Source organism: Galeopterus variegatus, unplaced genomic scaffold (assembly GCF_000696425.1).
Source record: "Galeopterus variegatus unplaced genomic scaffold, G_variegatus-3.0.2 Scaffold9520, whole genome shotgun sequence".
Classification (NCBI taxonomy): domain Eukaryota; kingdom Metazoa; phylum Chordata; class Mammalia; order Dermoptera; family Cynocephalidae; genus Galeopterus; species Galeopterus variegatus.
In genome coordinates this window covers 11073-31233 of record NW_007735631.1, presented here as the reverse complement: position 1 = coordinate 31233, position 20161 = coordinate 11073, and the positions used below count along the sequence as shown (strand labels likewise).

At 52.1% G+C, this 20161-nt stretch overlaps 1 protein-coding gene across 1 annotated transcript in view; it reads left to right on the top strand.

The window, feature by feature from the left end:
- Positions 1-454: 454 nt before the first annotated feature.
- The window catches only part of LOC103609355 (plakophilin-1-like), a gene marked incomplete at its 3' end in the record, with an annotated part of 29350 nt that continues 9643 nt past the window's right edge, over positions 455-20161 (top strand). Inside the window, exons 1-2 of the mRNA XM_008593684.1 lie at positions 455-902; positions 10852-10958. Of these exons, the coding sequence (XP_008591906.1) occupies positions 701-902; positions 10852-10958 (309 nt within the window). The remainder of the gene's footprint in view (positions 903-10851; positions 10959-20161) is intronic.

The following is a 20161-nucleotide window of genomic DNA, read 5'->3' as shown; positions in this document are numbered from 1 at the left end:
TGGCCTTCGTGCCACCGCCCCACTCCCTTCAGACTCAAGGTTGTCCCCTCAAGATTGAGCTCTTCCTTTGGGTAGGAGCTGTGCTTCTACCATCTGCCTGGCAGCCCCCACTGACAGGGCTGGTCTCTGCCATGACCTCAGTACAAAGGTAGATGGGCGCCTGTGTCTCCTGGGGGAGGGGTTCAAAAAAGGATCATTTTTTTCCTAGAGAGAGGTCCCCTCGGTTCCTGAGCTGAGCGCATGCTTTCTCCACGAGCAAGTAGGAACAGGAGAGAGGGGCGTAGCCCTGGGGACTCACGCCTGCGACGGTTAAAGGGAGAGAAAGGAAGAGCGAGCAGGAAGGTGCAGAGCGTCCCACACTGGGGACTCAGCCCTGCCCCCGAGAGCGCTCGCTCCCGCAGCAGCAGTGCCCTGCAGCTCCGCGTCTGAGCGGCGGCGCGCAGCCCGGTGGAGTGGGTGGTGCAGGGCAGAGGTGGTATATCCTGTCTGACGGAGGGCGGGCCTCGCCAGTGCCAGCAGAGGGACCAGCCAGGTGCAGGCGCCAGCAGCAGCTGCCGGAAGCCCTCGCGCGGACCACTCACCCTATGGCCATAGGGAGCCGCTGAGAGCGAGGAAAGCACGCTCCGCCCGCCCGCTGCACCGCACCTCGCAGCGCCTCTCTGCCGCCCCAGTCCCCGGCCCGCGCGCGCCCCCAGCCACCATGAACCACTCGCCGCTCAAGACCGCCCTGGCGTACGAATGCTTCCAGAACCAGGACCACTCCACGCTGGCCCTGCCGTCGGACCAAAAGATGAAGACAGGCACGTCGGGCAGGCAGCGCGTGCAGGAGCAGGTGATGATGACCTTCAAGCGGCAGAAGTCCAAGTCTTCCCAGTCGTCCACCCTGAGCCACTCCAACCGAGGTAAAGAGGCCCGGCGCCCGCGTGCTCTGTGCGCCCCTTCCCGGCGCGCCACGGCCTGGTGGCGGGGACCGAGGGGCGCGCGCATCCCGGGGCTGCAGGGAGGTGAGGGGCTGCGGGCCCCGGGCAGGGTCCGCTCCAACTGCAAGCAGCCGAGCTCCAGGCCGGTTCCAACAGAATGGAGCCACGGCCTGCCACCGGACTCCATGAGCTCGACGGCGCGCTGGTGGGCAAGGGTGGGTGGCTCACTGAGGGGACACAGCCAGGAGCATCTCTCCAAGGACGCGCTGGGAGGCTGAGATCACCCGCGAGCCGTTCTCCGGCCCGCATCCCTGGGTCTAGACGTCTTTCTGTTCCCAATCCTGCCCCGGGGACCGACCCCGCATCCTTTCCTGCCCCAGCTGTCCTGGTGGCCTTGGCCCAGCGCTCACACCTCATCCTCCCCGGGCTTCGCGATGCCCTGCGCCTTCAGCCAGCGGCCGTCGCCCCTCACCCAGGCCGAGTGACATCCGAGTCTGGGTGGGGCCCGTGTGTGGCGGTGGACGGGGTGAGGGCAACACTGAGACTGGAGTGTGGGCTCAGGAGAGACGCTTCGGATTGGGGAGGTGACATGAGGAGCGGGATAAGTTTCTGGAACTCCGCAGCACTTTAGCGAGAGCCTCACAGCAGGAAGAGGCAAGTCTGGTTCGAAGGTGGCCCCCCCACAAGGCCAGCGCGCCCCAGGACAGGGAAGGGGGTGGGGATGCCCTCTTTCCCTAATAGCTAATGCAGAACCCCCTTTCCCACTGGAATCTCCCTACCCCGCCCAGCTTAAGTAGGGACAAGTGTCTCCTGGGGAGCGTCGGGAATGAGGGTGGCAGGGTTGGAAACACCCTAGATGCAGGAAGACTTCGGTTGAGCCCTCACTGCTACTTTTTCAATCCGGGTTTGGGTCTGACGCCCTACCCCCCTCCACCAGCCTCTGTGAATGACAAGGTCCCCCAGAAGAAAGGGGTAGGACCCCTGAAACAAGGAGGAAGTTGCAGGACCTGACAGGGGCATTCGTGGACAAGTTTTAAACCAAGTGCTTTAACACAAAGGGTCCCCAGGAAGAAAGTTTTATTAAAATGAAACTTTCGATTTGTTTATTTTTCATTTAGCTAAATTTAGTGAAATGCGAATAAAGACTCTGCACGCTGCAAACCAGTAGAGGCCAACCAAGACTTTTTAAGTCCGGCCCTTATGAGAGAGTGAGGGTCAGGGGGTAGTAGAGAAAAAGGAGACAAAGGAGACAGACCCCCACCGTTCTCCCACCAAACCCCAGCTCACACTTTCTACCTCTGGCTTCTGTCGTGTCCCCTCACCCCCATGCCTGAGTGGCCCCTGTGTGGGGCGGGGGCAGAGAAAACGGCTGGCAGAGGACTCCCCGCACCCAGACTGAAGGCCTTTGCTGCTCTCTGTGCCCTTTGCTCTTGTGCCGGCTCCTGGCTCCTCTCCCGCCAGATTTCCACTTGAGGTCATACAACCTCCAGAGGACCTGCCTCCTTCCCTTTTACTTAGTGCCTTGGTAGCCGCTTACTAGCCTCTTTCGGATGTAGGTTTGGAATAACAAAGTGCCCCCACTTCTGGCCACAGCCCAGGGCACAGCTCAAGCCACCCTTCTCTCTTCTCTGCACAAGACCTGCCTGTCTCGTCTCCACTCACACCCGATCCCAGCCTGAGCTCCTGGCTCACAGCTCCAGAACAATGTCAGACTGGGTGCCCCAAACACCCTTTCTTCTTCCCACATATGCGGATACTGGCTGAGTGTCTGTGGTCATGAAGTGCTGTTTCTGGCCTTGGTCTTGGGGAGTGACATCCATCTGATGAGGTTCCCATTTATTTCCTCTTTGTTTCTCCATCCCAAGTTTCCCCCGGGGCTTGAGCCGCCAGGTGAGTGAACCCTGATGGCTAATGCATACGTCTCCAGAACCTCTCCAAGGACTGATCCTGTGGGGCGTGTCCTCTCCACCCTCAGCCTCTGGGGAGGCTCCCAAAGGGGGCCAGTCTCCCCAGCGGCGTCCTCCTCACTGGAAGAGGCGGTTTGGTCACTTGGAGCTGGTGTTTCTGGTTTATCTGGCTTTGTGTTCATCAAATTTCTCTGTCCTCTCCATTGGCAACGCCCAAGCATTCCCTGTTTGCTCTGTGGCCAACTCTAGTCACTCTGCTCCCTCTTTTCCCGTGTTTTTCTCTTTTTGTGTGCTGTGAGCCTGCTATAGTTCCCAGTAGGGATGAGTTGGCAGACACGGAAGGACCCAGACCTTTCCCCTTTCCCCCTGGATAGACTCAAATTCTCCTTTAGTTTCCTCCAAGAAAAAAGAGAGTTTCTCTAGCGTCTTTGATCCTCCTGGGCCCCCTGAATCCCATTCAGACCCCCACGTACTTAAGAGACTCCACTCTAAAGAAGATCAGCCACACTCCACAGATTGCCTGGCAGAGTGGCCACCGCTCCTTGTACCCCATGAAGGACAGCCAAGTCGGCCACCTGTGGTCCTGGTGATAGAATCAGTTTTTCCTCGGAGTCCTCCCCACTAGGCTCTTTTCTGTCTTGTCATGAGGCTGAATTGAGCCACTGAGAGCCCGAAGAAGGACCTCCAGGGAAGGAGCTTGGCATTAAATGCCCGTCTCCACCCATGCCCTCCCTGAAACACGGCAGATCAGACAGGCACCTCACCCTGGTCACGAAGTCCCTGGGCGGGGGAAGGGGTCTCTGTGGCCTGGAGACTCTGCACAGGAGGTTGCTCTGAATGTGCCTACCCATCTTGAACTGGCCCCGAAGTATTGCTCCCCTCTGTTCCAGAGTGTCCCTGTGTGCATCAGGGTGTCTGGGGTACTTTTCTTTCCAGACTGTGTGGGGGGCAACAGGAAACCGAGGGGAAGTGGCCACTCAGCAAAAGAACTTAGCTAGGGAGACTTGACCTCTCTGAGGTGGGGTAAGGCCCTCCAGGGTTGATGATGAGCTGCCCTGGGTGGGGGTAACTGTCTGGCACAGTAGTTATCCAGCCTGAAAAAAACAAACAACAACACTTTTCCACCTTCCAGGTCTTTATAACTTCACTTGGAATCTCTTTCTGAAGCTAAACCCAAATCTTATTTGTTCCGATCCCAACCCCTCGCCCTTCCCCCCACCCCCCACCTCTGAACACACATCCCACGCAGAGTTCAACGAAAGGAGCTTCCTATCACTTCTCCTTCCAGGGAAAGCCTAACACCGGTGCCGTTGCCCTGTTTGTGTCTCGCTGCCTGCTTAGATGTCTGTGGGTTCTTATTTCAGCCTTGGGCCTGAAGTTCTTTCTTCTTCTGAAAGTACCATTTCCCAGCTAAAATTACCAAACCTCTATTTCTCTCTGGTAGGAGATAGGGGGTGGCGGCGACATTGGGCCAGGGGAGATGCCTGCTCCTCTTCCATGGTTCCTGCGTGTGTTCAGGTCCTCCTAGGGGGCAGGCTTGTGCCAGCTCCACAGAGGGCATGGTGAAGGAGCTAGCCTTGGGAGCCTCTGCCTTTGGTGGCTTTTTGTATTTGTGTCTGTCTGTGTCTCAGCATGAACCTCTGCCTGAGCATTCTACTCACTTGAAAGTTGCCCTTTCCCGACCACAGACTGTGAACAGACATCACTGTGGGTTGTTTTCTTGGGACCAAAGCTGAGATGGGAGATGGCGAAGGGTACTTGTGCTTCAGCTTGTTCCAGCAGTGAAACATACTAATTAAACTTCACATGAACCAATTCTTGTTTCTTTACAATGTATCTTGGCTTAAAGTTGGAGTTTTAGCCAGAATTTCCGCTGGCCTGTTACAACACATGCAAAAATGCTGGGTATTCCAGGGTGTTACACGGCAAACCCTGTTTGCCTGGATCCTGCTCCTTTGCTGAGCTCATTGCAAATGGAAGAATGTTAGATACCCTCATGTGAAGTTCTTTGTAGGCATGCACCACACGCATGCACACTCATGCATATACACATATGCACATGCGCAGACATACACACATGTATGCACATGCCTACACCACCTACACACACACACACGTACACACACACACTTCACCTTGCAGCTTGTGCCGTGGCAGGAGCCCAGCCTGGCATCTACCGCTGCCTGGTGTGCGATCTTGGACAAGTCACTGCTCCTCTATGGGTCTCTGCAACTGTCAGAGACTGGACTAGATCCTATCTAAAGTGCTTTGTGATGGCAATGCTCTTTAGAAATAGATTTTATAACTCCCTACCTCTGCAAACCATTCACCCATACTGCCTGCAGCTCTAACTGTGAAAAGGCTCCTCCCCTCCAGGCATAGCACTCAGGGAGTCTCTCTTGTAAACATCCTAATATACAAAAAAAATCTTCTAGTCCACTGTTCTCAAACCTGGCTGCACATTGGAATCACTTGGGGCTTTTTAAAATTGCAGTTCTGACTTAGTATGGAGGGCAGGAGAACTTTAAACTCTCAGTTGATTCTGAAATGTAGCAAAGTTCGAGAACCACTGAGCTACTCCCGTCACACGCACTCTCACTCACTCTCACTCACGCACACGCATGCACACGCTTGCATGGACACCTAAAGTAGTAGTTACTGGTGACAGTTTTTACTGTGGACCCCAGCCAGGTGGCTGAGTCCCCTTCCAGCCTTTGCCCGCTCTAACCCACCACTCTGCTCCCTGTGCCAGTCCTGTCCCCACAGGATGCTCCCATGCTTTGCCCCATCCTCAGGTTTAGGGGTGGCCATGAACAGATCATCAGGAAGAGCAGCAGGATTTGGCAGATCTGGGCATGAACGTGTCCCAGCAGAGCCCCAGAGAGTCATATGGCTGGTGAGGGAGAGGAGAGAACACAGGCCATAGCAGCCCAGTTTGTTTTGGCATTTCTGTTCTGTACACATGCCCAGGGAAAGGTCAAGAACCACACCAAAGTGCTTGGGGAGGCTGTGCTGAACTCCTCGCCCTCCACGGGCTCCTTGAATCTCTGGAGTAGGGGAGGCATGTCCCCAGTGCTCCCAGCAGCTGGACACAGATGATGGGAGGACAGCTGGCCATTCTCCTCCCTCGAGGCCCCTGAACCTTCCTGTAAACACAGCCCACTCCTGCCCACTCTTGAACACCTGCAAGGGATGTTGTCTCAGCCAGGTCTTCCTGGCAGTTCCTGTTATCTCATTTAAGTTCCTCTTGCTATGGGCCCAGCCTTACTGCGCACCATGGGTGGAAGACATTTAAGGGGGTAAAGTAAAGGCATTTTCAAGGCTTCCTTTCTTGAACTTTTTATGCTGAGGGACAGGTGGGCTTTATTCAAATATAGAAGAAGCCAGAAGAGACATCAGCATTATCAGAGACAGACTTGGCAAGAGATAACCCTCCAGAGCAGCTTGCCCTGTGACAAGTCCAGCCAGGGAGAGGGATTTGGAAAGGGGGCATAGAGGAGCAGGGTTTCAGATGACCTCTGCTCCTGAGGGCAGCCTGTTGCTCAGGCAAGCCAATGTCCTAAGAACCTTCTCTATGTAGAACCCGACCCAGGGATGGGGTGGGGTGGGGTAGAGATCTAGTGAAAGTGAAGATCCCTTGCTGCAGGGAGCCCCCATGATGGAGGAGACTTAGGCCTTGCTTTCTGGGAGAAGGGTACACAGGTGTGCACCCCCCACCCCCAAACACAGTGTACAGAAGCCAGACTCCAAGGAACTCACAAGCCAGCACAGAGTAAGTACAGCAGCTGGACGGAGTGCTGACACGGTTATGCTGGAGGGCCTGGAGTGCTCAGAGCTGGGTGGGGTCATCTTTAGGAGAAGCTGATTTTTGTGCAAGGTTTTGAATGCAGGGAGAGGGCTTGGCTGAGAAGAAGAGAAAGAATGTTTCAGGTGCGGTGGGTGTGACCTGTGTGAGAGCCGGGAGGTGGAAGAGGCTGAGTCATCCCACACGGCTTTGCCAGGCCCACCGGGGTGAGGATCCCATGTATCCATGCATAGGAGCTGCCTCCATTTCCAAAGGCTTTGTAGGTGGGAAAGCTTGGGCTGTCCCTGTGATGCAAGAGAGAATCAGCCAGTCATCCATCTGATCCACCGAAAGGAGCAGCACACAGAGATGCTGATCATCCAGGTGGCGGGTCTTCTGAGATGGTTTTACACCCTGGGACACGGATGTAGAATGAGACAAGCTATGGACAGAGCAGCTCGGATTGCTTGTGTACTGGTGAAAATCATATATGCTCTGAGATGTTTGCTCCTTGACTTTGGGGTTCTGTGGGTGGGCAGATCCTCCTGAGGATGACTCACAGGTTGGGCCAGCTGCCAGCTTCGCTGAGAAGCCACCATCTTTTTGCTCTTGGTGTGTACACTCATCTAAAGAGAACAGTGGGAAGGCGGGTGCTTGGCTGGGAGGATGGGGTGGTTCTGTGGGATTAGCTGGGTGCTAGGGTGACCTCCCCTTACCACCTGGAACCAAGAATCCTCCTCAAGTAGGTGGCTTTGGTTGTTCTGGAGCTGTGTGCAGCCCCTCTCTCTTTCTGGTTTACCCCAACCACTAGGGACCTCTTTGGGTGGAAGGAAAGCCTGGCTGAGTAGCATTCGAGGATCCTGAGCTCATTCTGTATTAAATGGGGATGTCGAACCCCTAGGCACCACGCACCAGAGCACCTTTACTACAAGGGTTGGGGCAGGGGAGAAGAGCTGTGGACAAAAAGGGCCAGTTCAGGCAGGTTAGGTCAGCCCTGGCGGAGCAGTGCCCTGTGCCCAAGATCCTGAGAAAAGAAGAGACATGATTCCTGCTTCAGGGAGTGCCCTACGTACATTATGGTAGAGACTGGTACAGGCATGAGATGGAAGATTGACTACACCTTACCATGCTCCTGTACTGAGAGGACAATTGGCCAGGGGTGATGGGACCAGGTGTTGTTAATCAGGAAAGGCTTCCTAGAAGTGAGTTCCTAGGTGGAGAAGTAAAGCTATCAGAGTTATCACTGTTACACTCATTAGAAGCCCCATGTTCTTGCTGTTGAACTTGACTTTCAAAGGGCGTTGCTTACCAGCGAGACACGCTGGAGGCCAGGAGAGAAGAAACTGCTTCTGTTGTGGGAGCTGTGCTCTTACAGACAGAGCTCATCTGCCACCTGCACTCCTTGGTTATCTGGCACACTGCAAGGTGTGACTTCAGGTGTGGACATCTCTGGACTCCTCCCCTCCCTCGCTGCCTCCACCCCAAGTGTTGCTACCTTTTGCCAGAGAAGCAGTCCTGGCTGGAGTGGTGGCAGCCTCCCTCTCCCAGGGAACCAGGCAGACCCCCAGCTGCAGAAGGATCTTAGGGCATGCCTTCAAGAGCTGCCCAGAAGGGCCTGGAGGCCCTGGCCCAACCAGAAGTGAGAGTTATGGCACACATCTGTCTTCACTAGAGTCACTGCCAGGACATGGGGACTGGCTTTGGAAATTATCAGGCATCCAACCCCCTGCCTCCATGTGTCCTTGGGTCTACCCCTGCCTTGATGGCAGAGGCCTCACCTGTGCAAAGAGAAGAGTGTGTGCAAGGGAGGTGGCAGGTGCAGGGCAAGGAGGCAGATGCTTCATCTGAAGACCTAGAGGGCAGCACCGTAGCTGCTGGCAGATTCCCTCTCAGCAGGGTTGGAGGCCTCCCTGGGGTTCCATAGAATTCCTTGTCTGTCACCACTCCAGATTTTCCATCCGGAAGCATCTGGCTGACCCACACCTGCCCTTTGGAAATAACTGCTCATAAGGCGAGAGCCATGCAAGCTCTTTCTTGCCAAGAACTTGGAAGGGATGATGGAAGTGGGCTGGGTGGAGGGGAAGTGTTACCCTATCAGCCGCCTAGGGTCCTGACTGCATGAGCCTAGGTGTAGCCCCCTTCCCTGGTGAGCACTAGTTCTGGGTAGCCGAGCCCATGAGCCTTGCCTCCAGTCTCCTGATCAGGCAGTGTTTCCTGGAGGAGTGGCTACTGGAATAAGGGCAAGGGCAAGCCATCTGCTCTTGGCAGGGAGCGTGAAGCGAGTCAGAGGCTCAGGGGCCACGGGGCAAAGGCCCAGGAGGTCGCTCACAGTGGGGAGTCCCTCCAGGAGATAGGCCTGGGCCTGCAGCTTCAAGAGTGGGATGCTGGGGCTCTCAAGGATGCAGAAGCTTCTGGAAGGACCCTGAGACAGTCTGCAGAAGAGATGTGATGTAGCCTTTGACGGCTGCCCTTGATCTTTATGAGCTGAACCCCATCTTTAGAGAAGAGAAGTTGGGCTCCTCTGAGGGCCATTAGGCTTGTGTCCTGTGATCACACAGCCACAGAACACTGGAGCTGTACGTGCCTTTTGATGCCAACTGCCTCTTTTTACAGAACAGGAAGCTGAGGCCCAGAGAGAGCAAGTGCCTTGCCCCAGTGCCAGAGCCAGGACCAATTTCAACACCTCCAGGCTCCCAGGGCAAGCTCCGTCTGCCACAGCCCGACAGCCCTAGTGTCCCATTGCTCCTCCATGATGGAGGGTGGGGGCAGGCAGGGAATCAGTGGCAGTGCCACTTGCTGTGGGCTATGGTGCTTATCTGGCACTGGACAGAGGAGGTGGCACCAGGCAGGGATGCGGCTTTCTTCCAAAGCTGCCCTCTGTTCCCAGCTCAGATATTCCAGTCCCCCGGGAAAAGGCTTGGGAGTCTGGGTGGGTGTGGCAGCCGGGTGAGATTTAGCTAATTAAGCCAGGTAAGATCATTGTCAACCCTCTTCCCCAGACAGGGTTTCTGATGAGGGAGTCTGACCATCGCTTTAGGGAAAAGGCATGCTCATTCCTCTTAGGAATGCTCATTCCACTGGATCCTACTTACCTTTCTTCCCAGAGGCCACATTTAATAGGAGTATGGGGCAGGGCTTGCTCTGGATGTCCAGGCCATAGAGCCATGGCTTGTCCCTTGTGGAGCTCCCAGTGTAGACAAGGGAATAGGACACCAGGCAGGATGAGACTTGGGGTGCAGATAGCAGGACAGTATGTGTTTAGAGGTGGGAGAAACTGCCTTGGGCAGGGCTGATCAGAAAGGGCTTCCTGGAGGGAGTGAGGTCTTGAGCTTGACTTTGAAAGCTGGGCGAGATTTGATGGTGTGGCCAAGGAGGGAAGGGAGATTCAGCAAGGGAAGTGATGAGAGCAGTCATGAGGGTGTCACTGCTGGCCATGCTGCAAGGATAGTAAGAAAATGAATAGACCAGCTTGTGTGGACTTGAGGCTGTCCCTTAGGGCCCCCCTGCCATCCAGTGAAAGGGAGATCAGGGTAGTGACCCCACCATGAGCCCAAAATCCAGTTCTGCTTTCTGTGATTCAAAGCCACTTTGCTGCTAATAACCCTAATGACACTCTGTCGTCCTGCGGAGCCTGTCATTTGTGGGTCTTCAAGAACTCCAAAAACATTAATTAATCCTCTCTTGGCCTTTGAGGCTGATTGCCACTCCCCCTAACCAGCTGGAGCATGTGGGAGATGAATGAAGGGGCGGTAGGTTACCTGGTCATCTGGTGGGGGCCAGGCTGGAGTTTGAATCCAGAATCCTGCCTGGAATCAGACTCTAATCAGCTGTGGCTGCTGGACCTGGAGTGTCGAGATCCTGCCTGCCTTCCTCAAGTGGGAAGCTGACCATTGTGGAACATGGAGTCGTGATTCCCTGGGATGGAACGATGGTGCTCCAAGGCCCTCCCAGCCAACTTCTGACAACCTACCCCAAGCAGCAGGGGAGCCATTAGGCCCCAAAGAACGGGTTGCCCAAGCCTTCTGGAGCTATCCCTGCAGAAATCTGTCATGGCTCTGCCCTTGGCCCTGGCTGTGGAGGGTGTGGTGATAGGTGGAGAGAGCCAGCAGGTGACTTATTCTCCATCCTCCTCCTCCAGGAACCCAGGCCCGGTCTTCCCCATGAGCATGGTGGACCTGGACACAGGGGTGAAAGAAGATCATAGCTGTCCCTGTCCTAACCCCCTTCCTTTGCCCTCCAGGTTCCATGTATGATGGCTTGGCTGACAATTACAACAACTATGGGACCACCAGCCGGAGCAGCTACTACTCCAAGTTCCAGGCAGGGAATGGCTCATGGGGATATCCGGTAAGGAACTGCTTCCATTACAAAAGACCTGGAATGTTTATGGGATGATTTGGCGTTTAAGGTGGAGAAAACCTGCACCGGTTCCTAAAAAGAGTGATGCAGGCTTTGGTCCGTGAGTCAAGGCTTATCGACTCTGAGTGGGTCTGTTGGTTTGGCCGTTGTTTCACAGATGGCTCTTATGCAGCCTCCTGTTTGGGCTGATTGGATATTTCTGAATGTCTCAAAAGAGAACATTGTAGAAAAAGCATTTTAAAAAGCATTAAAAAAGAAGCCCACTTTTCAATGTGTCCGATTTGAGCATGGATTTGAGAAGTTTGAATTCTTGAGGTCCATTTGTGGACCAGTTTAGATGTTTCTAGGAAAATCCTGAAAGAGCTTCTCTCTTCACTATGTATTGATGGCCAGGGAGGGGGATCTAAGAGGTCCCCCGAGGCCAGGAGAGCATGTCCACTGCAGTGACTCCTGCATAAGAGGCTACATGCTGGAGTGGAGTGTTGCTGGAGTATATAAGTCAGACAAAGCTGGGTTCAAATTCTAGTTCTGCTATTCATGGAGCATGTGACTTCGGGCAAGATACTTCAACCTCTGGGCCTCAGTTTGCAAATATAACAAAGTCTACTTTGGGGGTTAACTATTAGCATTAAATGAACAAATGTGCACGAACGAAAGCAAATATTACAATTCTTGACTATTTTATTAATTAACATGGGTAGAGATTATTCTAGATTCTTTAATCCTGGATCTGTTTTCAGTCTTTCTTTGTGATCTCAAACCACTACACCCATCCATCCAGTTACTGAACACGTATCTACTGAGCCCTAACTCTGTGCCACCTGCTATGGTAGGTGCTCTGGAACAAGCATGAGAACCAGAGCAGGAGTTTTTTTCTACTCTAAAATCAGGGGCATTGGACCAGATGGCACCCAAGGTTTCTCCTAGCCCCCAAGTTTATTTTTGCTAATTTCAACATTAGCCTGCATTGTTCTTGGGAAGTCTTTTGTGAGGCCCTTGAGACATTGTGCAGATGGGGATAAAGGCTGCTTTTCCACAGGTAACTGGGGCTCCATCTTCTTTGGGCTCCAGGATCAACAGTGTCTGCTTTGAGCCACATTGCTCACAGATGTCGCTCTTGATTGTCAAAGGTCCTGGGTCCTGTGCAAGGGAGAGGGTGAATGGTTTATGAGTCGGGTGTTCATTTGTCATTTGTATGATTCTTTCCTTCCTAAATTCTTGTTGGGTCAAATTTGGAGGCTATCTCTTTCTTGCATGTTAAGAGTTGGAAACTAAAGGGGAAAATGAACTAGGTTTGCTGCAAATTTACCTCTCTCATTGTCTTTTTTCCTGATTCTTGATGTCATCTGACACCCTCAGTGCAGTGTGAATATTGTTGAGTCCAATAAGCTGGCAGATCAGGAATAGATGCGAATGAAGGGCTTTGACAGAAAAGGTGATGACCAGACAGACTCTGAGAAAATGGCTTTGTAATGCAGTGTAAGGAACTAGTTGAAACCTAAGGAAGGCAGGTCACGGGACCAGAAGTCAGAATGAGTAATCATGCTGGCAGCATAGATGTCCCACGTCTTACATAGATGATGCTACCAGATCAGAGCTTAGAAGGCTTAGAGTCTAGTCCTGGTCCTGCCGCTCTCTGTCTCTGTGGTGTTAGATAAACCTTTTAACCTCTCTGGGCATCAGTTTTCTCATCTGTAGAATGAGAATGATGATACCCGTGCGTGTACTTCACTCACAGGTTGGTATCATGTTACATTAATTGTGAAGTGTTATCTAATGGTCAGCGTAACCGTGGAAATTTGTAAGCAAGAGCTGTAAAGAAACTCTTTGCAAGAGGTGTTTTTGAATAAAATCCTCATAGAGCCCATGTTGAGCATTTTGCTTCTGGTTAATTAACTCACTCCTCAGCAATCTCACTAGCTTTGAATGCTCCCAAACTGCCCCCCACCGTGCCCATTTTCTGACGAGCAGTGAAAACCCTTTCCTTCCCCGCAGCCTAAGGCCCAACCCTCCTAGATCCTTCTTCGTTGGCTGGACTGCAGACATGACTCATGTCAGGGTAGCTGCTGAGGCATGTCCCGTCTCCTCTCAGTTCAGGAGAGGCTATGGGAACAGGGAAGAGCTGAGCACACACGAGGATTTGGCAGGGGGAGGGGGCCAAGTGGGGAAGAAGAGGAATAATATTGGAGCCAGACATATAATCAGCCGAGGACTGGGCAAAACCAAACAGGGTCCAGACTGAGGGAGAAGAAGAGCAGGAGAAAAAGAAATAGAGTTCTGTGGCATGGGATAATCCTGTGCCTGTGGGATTTTCCCATGGATGGTACAACAGAACTATTTGATTTTTTCTCTCTGGTGAAAACAACATGGCAGCAGAAGGCAGGGAGCGTGGGGAGGAGGGTGTGGTTCGTCTGCACGAGCGTAGTCAGCATGTTTTCTAGAGCTTCTGAGAGCTGATGAAGGACATTTCCCGCAGGTACTTTATATTCACTCAGTCAGCCAACTTATCTTGAGCAACTGCTGGGGCGTGGCAGTGAGCAAGGCACGCTACAGGTCCAAGAGGCTCTGACTTTGCCCTTGATGAACCTGCAGTTGAATTGGGAGAAGCACAGAGGTCAACAGACACAGAATGAAAGCATTAGCTCCTCTACCGGAGTCTTACACCAATACTGCCATGGCTCCGAATGCTTCCAGAAGCTCTAAAAATTTTTAAATAAAACTGTTCTTAGTGTCATTTTAGGAGCCAATAAGAAAACCGGTCTCATTTCTTTATTGTCATGTCCTGTGTTTGACCAGGAACAATATTACCCACTTTGAGCACCTCACTCTTGAGATTTGGCTCAAGGATCAAATATCAAACCATCCTCAAATAACAAAGCTTTGTCATCTTGGAGCATATATTTTATTTAAATATGTAAGGGATCTGTAGGCAATTCCAAAAAGATTTTAAAATGTTTAAAAAGCAGTGGTATTACCTTAAAATTTTACCTTATATTCTATTTCAGCAATAGCCTTCTAATTTTAAAAAACCATCATATTATTTGAAATCTATGGTCACTCATATCACAAATTAATAAAATTGAATATAGAGAGTCTTGTAATAAAATAAAGCTTAAAACAAAGTTAGTCTGACATACAAAAAGCATCAAGGGGCTTAAGGAGAAGAAAAGATGGTCCAAAGAAAGTCATTAGCCCAGTCAATTTTCTGTTCCCTTCTGGCCACTCCAACTTGCTTCTCCTTCAGAGATAAGAATGTTCTAGAGGACAGCGTTGGAGCCTCAGAGTTCCACAGACCTCAGGGAGAGGATGGGGCAGTTTTTAGCCCCACTGCCTGATTTCTCAGATGGACAGACTCAGCTATGCTGTTCCAGTCTCATGGAGAACCAGGCTCATGGAATACTAGAGTCCCATCTGGGTTTACATTCTATAGTTGGGGAAAATCAGGCCCGGAGAGGACAAGTTGCTCATCAAAGATCACACAGCTGGTTAATGGCTAATGGTAGAGCAGACTAGATCCCTAACCTCCTAACTCCTAACCTAGTGGAATTTTGTTTTCATTGCCCCAAACATTTGCACTTTTTTTGACGGCCATTTTATGTGTTTCTGCAATCTCAATATTTTTACACTGGATCTGCATTATAGGGATTTGGAAGAGGCTCAGGAGATCAAGTCCCTTCACTTCCTGCCTTCCCCTGCCCTCCATCCAGGTCTATTCTCTCCTTTGGAGAGTCAGCCTAGCTCAAACACAGCAGGAGAATGGTCATGTTTTTTCCTTCCTAGAGTCAAGCTGGGTTCACTCAGCATTAATGGAGGTCAGGGGAGGGCTACCAGATAAAATACAACAAAATATAATATTTGGGACATACTTATACTTAAAAATTATTTGTTGTTTTTCTGAAACTCAAATATAACTACATGTCCTGTATTTTTATTTGCTAAATCTGGCAACCCTAGGTCAGAGTATCTCTGTACTCAATCCTATAAAAAAAACAAGACTCCTTTAAACTCTCCTCTCCTAGGCTAAGGACCGAAGCAGAATTACTTCAGGCTGCAGCCCATTCTGGTGAGAAAATAGAGGCTTTTGTCCCACTCATGAGTCACTTGAATACTTTCCTCTGGGTCAGTCAAGTCCAGGATGAGGGGAATAGAGAGCTGGAGGCATTGGAAAGCACAGCCCTTCTATTCCAAAGCTGAAAATAGGCCTTTATCCCATGGGTTCATCCCAGATGAAACTGAGGCAAGTGGACAGTTTTGATTTCCAGGAAGTGCTTTGATGGAGATGACAATACTCTTCTCTATCAACTCCAGCTCTAGAGGGTTTTCCTATTTTTAAATCAAGAAGCACATCTTGATCATTCAGTTCTCCTGTGAGTCATATCAGGTAAAATGCTCTTCAGCTGTGAATTGGACTAGACCATGCTGCCCAAGACCTGATCCACAGAGAAGAGAAGCCATGTGGGTATCATCACCAGGAGGTCTGGAACAGGGCATCCATGGTGCTCGGTTAAATCCAGCCTGGAGCTTTTGGGAGTGGAAGCCCCAGGAATATGGTGAGGGAGAATTCTACCTTTGTCCAGGCTTTGTCCTATTCATTGACTGAATTTTTTCATTTGACCCAGAACTCATTAACAATCTTTCTCTCCACCCCTTCTCAGTCGTACCTGCCTAACTCATATGTGGGTATGCAATGGTCCCCTCATGACAGGGTCTTGTGGACAACATGCAAGGGACCCTTACCCTCAGGAGAGCTGATCCTGTCTACCCTAGACCCAATGCAACCTGGGTGAGCCTCTGTCACAGAGGAGAGGACTGTGGCTGTATTGAGCTTCAGTAGGGGATGGGAAATCCAAGCACAGTGCTCCCCAGGTTGGTGATTCACGCTCAGTCACAGTTAACCATGTTGACTGAATGTCCCCAAGGGCAGAGCCATAGGCCAGAGAGAAACTTGGCAGGACCTTGCCCTAGGAGCAGTAGAAAGAGACCCTCCTTGCCAGTGCACAGGTAACAGAGGCCATGCCCAGAGAGCCTGGTGTGGAGGAGCAAGCCTTGGACTTTGCCCCTTAACTAACTACGTGACCCTAGACAAGTATGTAATCTGGATGAGCCTCTGCTTGCCCATTTCTGAAATGGGTGAAAATTCCTATGTAAAGGACAGTAGGAGGGCTATGGATATGACCTATCAGGTCAGCAGCGGGAAGTATCGGCTGGGTTGTTATAAGCCGAGGGAACTGGAGTGGCCTTTGCTTCCCTAGACCTTGGTTTTATCAACTATAGAGCAAGGAAATTGGATTAGATCCTAGCCCGGGACCCATTTAGGGTTCTGTGTGGTTTGCGAGCTGACTCTGAGTAGCTGCAGGGCCCCACAGTCAAAGCCTGCATGGCAGTCTTTCCAGGGCCAGAGGCAGTGTCAGCCCCTCCAGCCCAGGTCTCTGCTTCAGGACTACAGATGGATAAAGGCTTCTGCACTTCCTCCCGTTTTCACCTGAGCACCTCCGGGCACCGGGAGAACAGCAGTTAATTAGCCCTTGCAACAGGATGAGGAGATGATAGGAGTTCGTTTACTTTAGCTTTACAGAGGGGGAAACTGAGACACAGCAAGTCGCTCTGCTGAGTGACTACCCTGACTTAAAACTCAGACCCAACTCCCTCTCCCCTGCCCTCGTTTCTCAGCTCTAAACACCACTTCCCAGACACATGAGCTGGGTTTCTTTGGCAGTGCCCGCTGAGCCTCTGTCTTTTCTTGAAAGATCCAGGTGAGGGGAAGATAGAGAATCAGCCACGGGCTCCTACTCCCAAGCAGGCATGGGTCCTGCTCCAGGAGGGAGCGATTGATGTGTTTGCCAACTCGGTGTCCCTGCTGCCAGCTTGTGATTCACCCCCACCCAGCCCTGGGAGATAGGAGGGTCCCACAAGGGCCCCAGGCTCTCACCCAACAAGAAGAGGCAACGATCCTACTTGCCGAGGGACAGAATGTGCCCTAGAGAGAGAATGGAGGCGAACGAGCGAGAGCTGCCGGGCCGGCTCCCAGAGCACCCCTCCCTGCTGAAGGTAGCAGCTCAGCATGTGGCATGTTTTCACAGACAAATTGCTGCTACTGGGACACTCCCTACACTCAGACTGGAGAAGAAGCCTATGGCAAATGTCTGTGTCAGGAGTGTTCTTGGGGACAGGCCCTCCTTTATAAGCCACAGTGCATCCAAGCGGCTCTGCTTTCCAAGTGCGGAGTTTCTGTCGCCCTTGGGGTTGGGGCTGAGCTCAGGGAGACTCCTTTCTCTGCTCGATTTTCTACCCGTGGGTAAAAGCAAGAGGAACTAGAGCACGGGATAAGCCAGGTCCAGAGAGGACATGGAGAGAGAGAAGAAGCACTGGCCTGGGGGCCGGTTCTCCATCCCTGCCCACAGGACCCTTGCTAGGACCCTCTCCCTGCGGGGCTCAGTTTCTCATCAGCAGGACGAGACTGTTGCTAGACCATCTCCAGCTCCCTGCTGCTCATCCGTGTTCTGTGTCCTTCCTGGGGGCAGGAACGTGCGCCTTCCGCGCCCCGGGTTAACACTATGGGCTTATGAATGGAGGAGGGTGTTGCTCCAGCGAGGAAATGCAAGCGGTGTCCCCCAAGGGTGAGCCGCAGGTGGGGGAAACCGGGGCAGGCTCGCGGAGGAGCTGAGCATGGAACTGGGTGTGAAAGGAGAAGAATGCCTTCCTCAGCAGGGAAGAAATGAAATGCTCCTAGGCCCGGGACTGGGGTCCCACAGGACCTTTCTGACTGTCCACCAAGAACAGGCATCCCCCAAGGAGGGCAGCTGGTTGGTTGCGTGTTGTCAGTTCCAGAGCTCTCATAAACCTCCCTGGCTTCTGCAGCCAATCCTAAGGGCACGAACTCAGATGTCCCTCAGCTGAGTGAACATGGTGGCCTGCCCCGTCCTCCTGCCCTGTGAGGAGCGCCAGACCCAGGAGAAGGCAGAACCTCACTGGTCACTGTCCTGGCTGTGTGGACCTTTGTGGCGGAGGGGCAGGCAAGTCCAGGGCAATTTGGTCAGCATGTTCAGGGAGAGACATCTCTGCTAAGGGACTCGGGATGGCAGCTGCATAGCTTGTGAAGCACCAGGCTCTGCCAGCCCAGGACAAGGTTGGTAGCAGGCCCTTCTCAGAAGGTCCTTGGGAAGGAATTCTCTCCCCAGAGGCAACAGAAGCCAGCTTTGCATTTTTCTTTAGCTTAATCAATCAGCAAGTCTTCATCAGCCATTCCTATCAAGTTCTACGAGTGCTGAGTTTATAGCTAGGCTGGGAAAACTAATACTTGGATCGACCCGGGACTCAATTTCTTCCATCCCAATGAGATATTGTGAGGCAGATAATTCTCTGGACACAGAGAATTGTAGGAACAGTGTCTTCTCCCAAGAAGGAAGCTTCTGGATGAGCTGGCCATTGCTCTCCGCCTTGCCCCTGCACACACATATTCAAAGTGGAGCCTCTGAAACCTTAGAGGGGAGATTTGAAGGATCAAGGATAATTGCAAACTTCTTTATTTTGCTCCAGAAGAAATTAGCAGAGTTTTGTTTGGGGCTTTTTTTTTTTTACCCTTTGGTCCTGACAAGAATTAATCTACCCAGCCAACAAGTCTTTAAAGTCTTTACGCTATAGGTAAAAACAATGAACAGATGAAACAGCAGCGTAAGGAAGGATATAATTAAAAACTAATTTTTGCAGCAGGTGCTGGCCGGAACCTCTCCAGGCCTCAGTTTCCTCGTCTGTAAGTGAAGGGGTGGAACCAGGTGACCCAAGCCTCTTCCCTAGCCTTAGTCCCCAGGGTCTCAGAGATTGGAGGACTAGATAGGCAGGCAAGTGCGGGGCTTGTAGGGCTGCTGCGGCCCCGGCTTTCTCAGTCTGCTCCCTTCGACCCCCGGCACCCTAGTAACGTAATCATCCCTCAAATGAGTGTAGCATTTTGAATTTACCCAAAGTGCTCCTGTTTCCACTTCTGCACTTGGTCCTTCAGTCTCTGTGAGGTCGGTAGGTATATTGGGCATGGTCATTCCAATTTTATTTGCAGGGAAATCAAGCTGTGGAAAAGTGCAGGGCCTTGCCTCAGGCAGATTTGGCAGAATTGAGTCTGGACTCCAGTGGACTCTGAGAGGGTGTGAAGAGAGAGCGGAGGACGAGCCTGGGCGGGCAGGGGGACAGGCGGTCAGGTCTTCTCTCCGAAGCCAGGAAGCAGGGGACGTGAAGACAGGCCGTCACAGCACAGCTGCGGGACAGCTGCTGGGCCTCTCTTCTGGTTTGCGAGTTTTCCTTTTGTCACTGGGCTCAGCGAGACAAATGCAGCGGCATTTCCCAAGTGGGCGGAAGGGCCATCCCCACCCTGTGCTAGGGTGAGGCTCCACTTTCTCCCCCAGGGCCCTGGCGTGTCTCTGCGGAGGCCTGCCTGCCCCAGGAGAGCAAACTCAGCTGAAAAACAAAACCAAGCCGGGTGTGGGGAGGGGATGGGGCATATGCCGAGACACAGGTGGGGAGAGGAGTGGTTGCAGGGCTCCAGACTGGGAGCCCCTCCCCGCCCACCCCCACAGGGCACACGAGGGCGAGGCTTGGAAGGGGACGAGGACAGGGCTGAGCTAGGCTGGAAAAGAGGCTGCTGTGACTTCAGCAAGGGCTGAACTGTAGACTGCCAAACAAAAGAAGCCTCACAGGGCACTCTGTAGTTGGGGAAACTGAGGCTCAAAGAGGCAAGGTGACTGCCCAAGGCCCCCAGGAGGCAGGAAGGAACCAGGATAGGCACCCGGTCCCCTGACTCATTGCCCAGTGCTCCTGGTCACACCATCCCATCATGTTACCTTTGCCAGAGTGGGCAATCGTGTCCCCCAAACCTCGGTCATTTACATTCTGCTGTCACAATTTCTGTGATATCATTATACCAACTATTATTTACTTATTTTTTAATGGGGTTACTTTTAAATTCCAATACATTTATTTATTTTGAAAGAAAACTTTATATCACTAACTCAAATGACAAAAAATAGTATCCTTTGCCATAAATAAAGGCTAACCATAATTTTAATAACCAGTAATAATCAATAGACTAAAAACAGAGCATTATTTAATTCTAGCTAGATATTTTTATCTGTAGAAACCTGTTTTTTGTGGGGGGTTTGGCTCAGGAAGGGAGGCTGGCAAGTGTTACACACAGTGGCACCCAC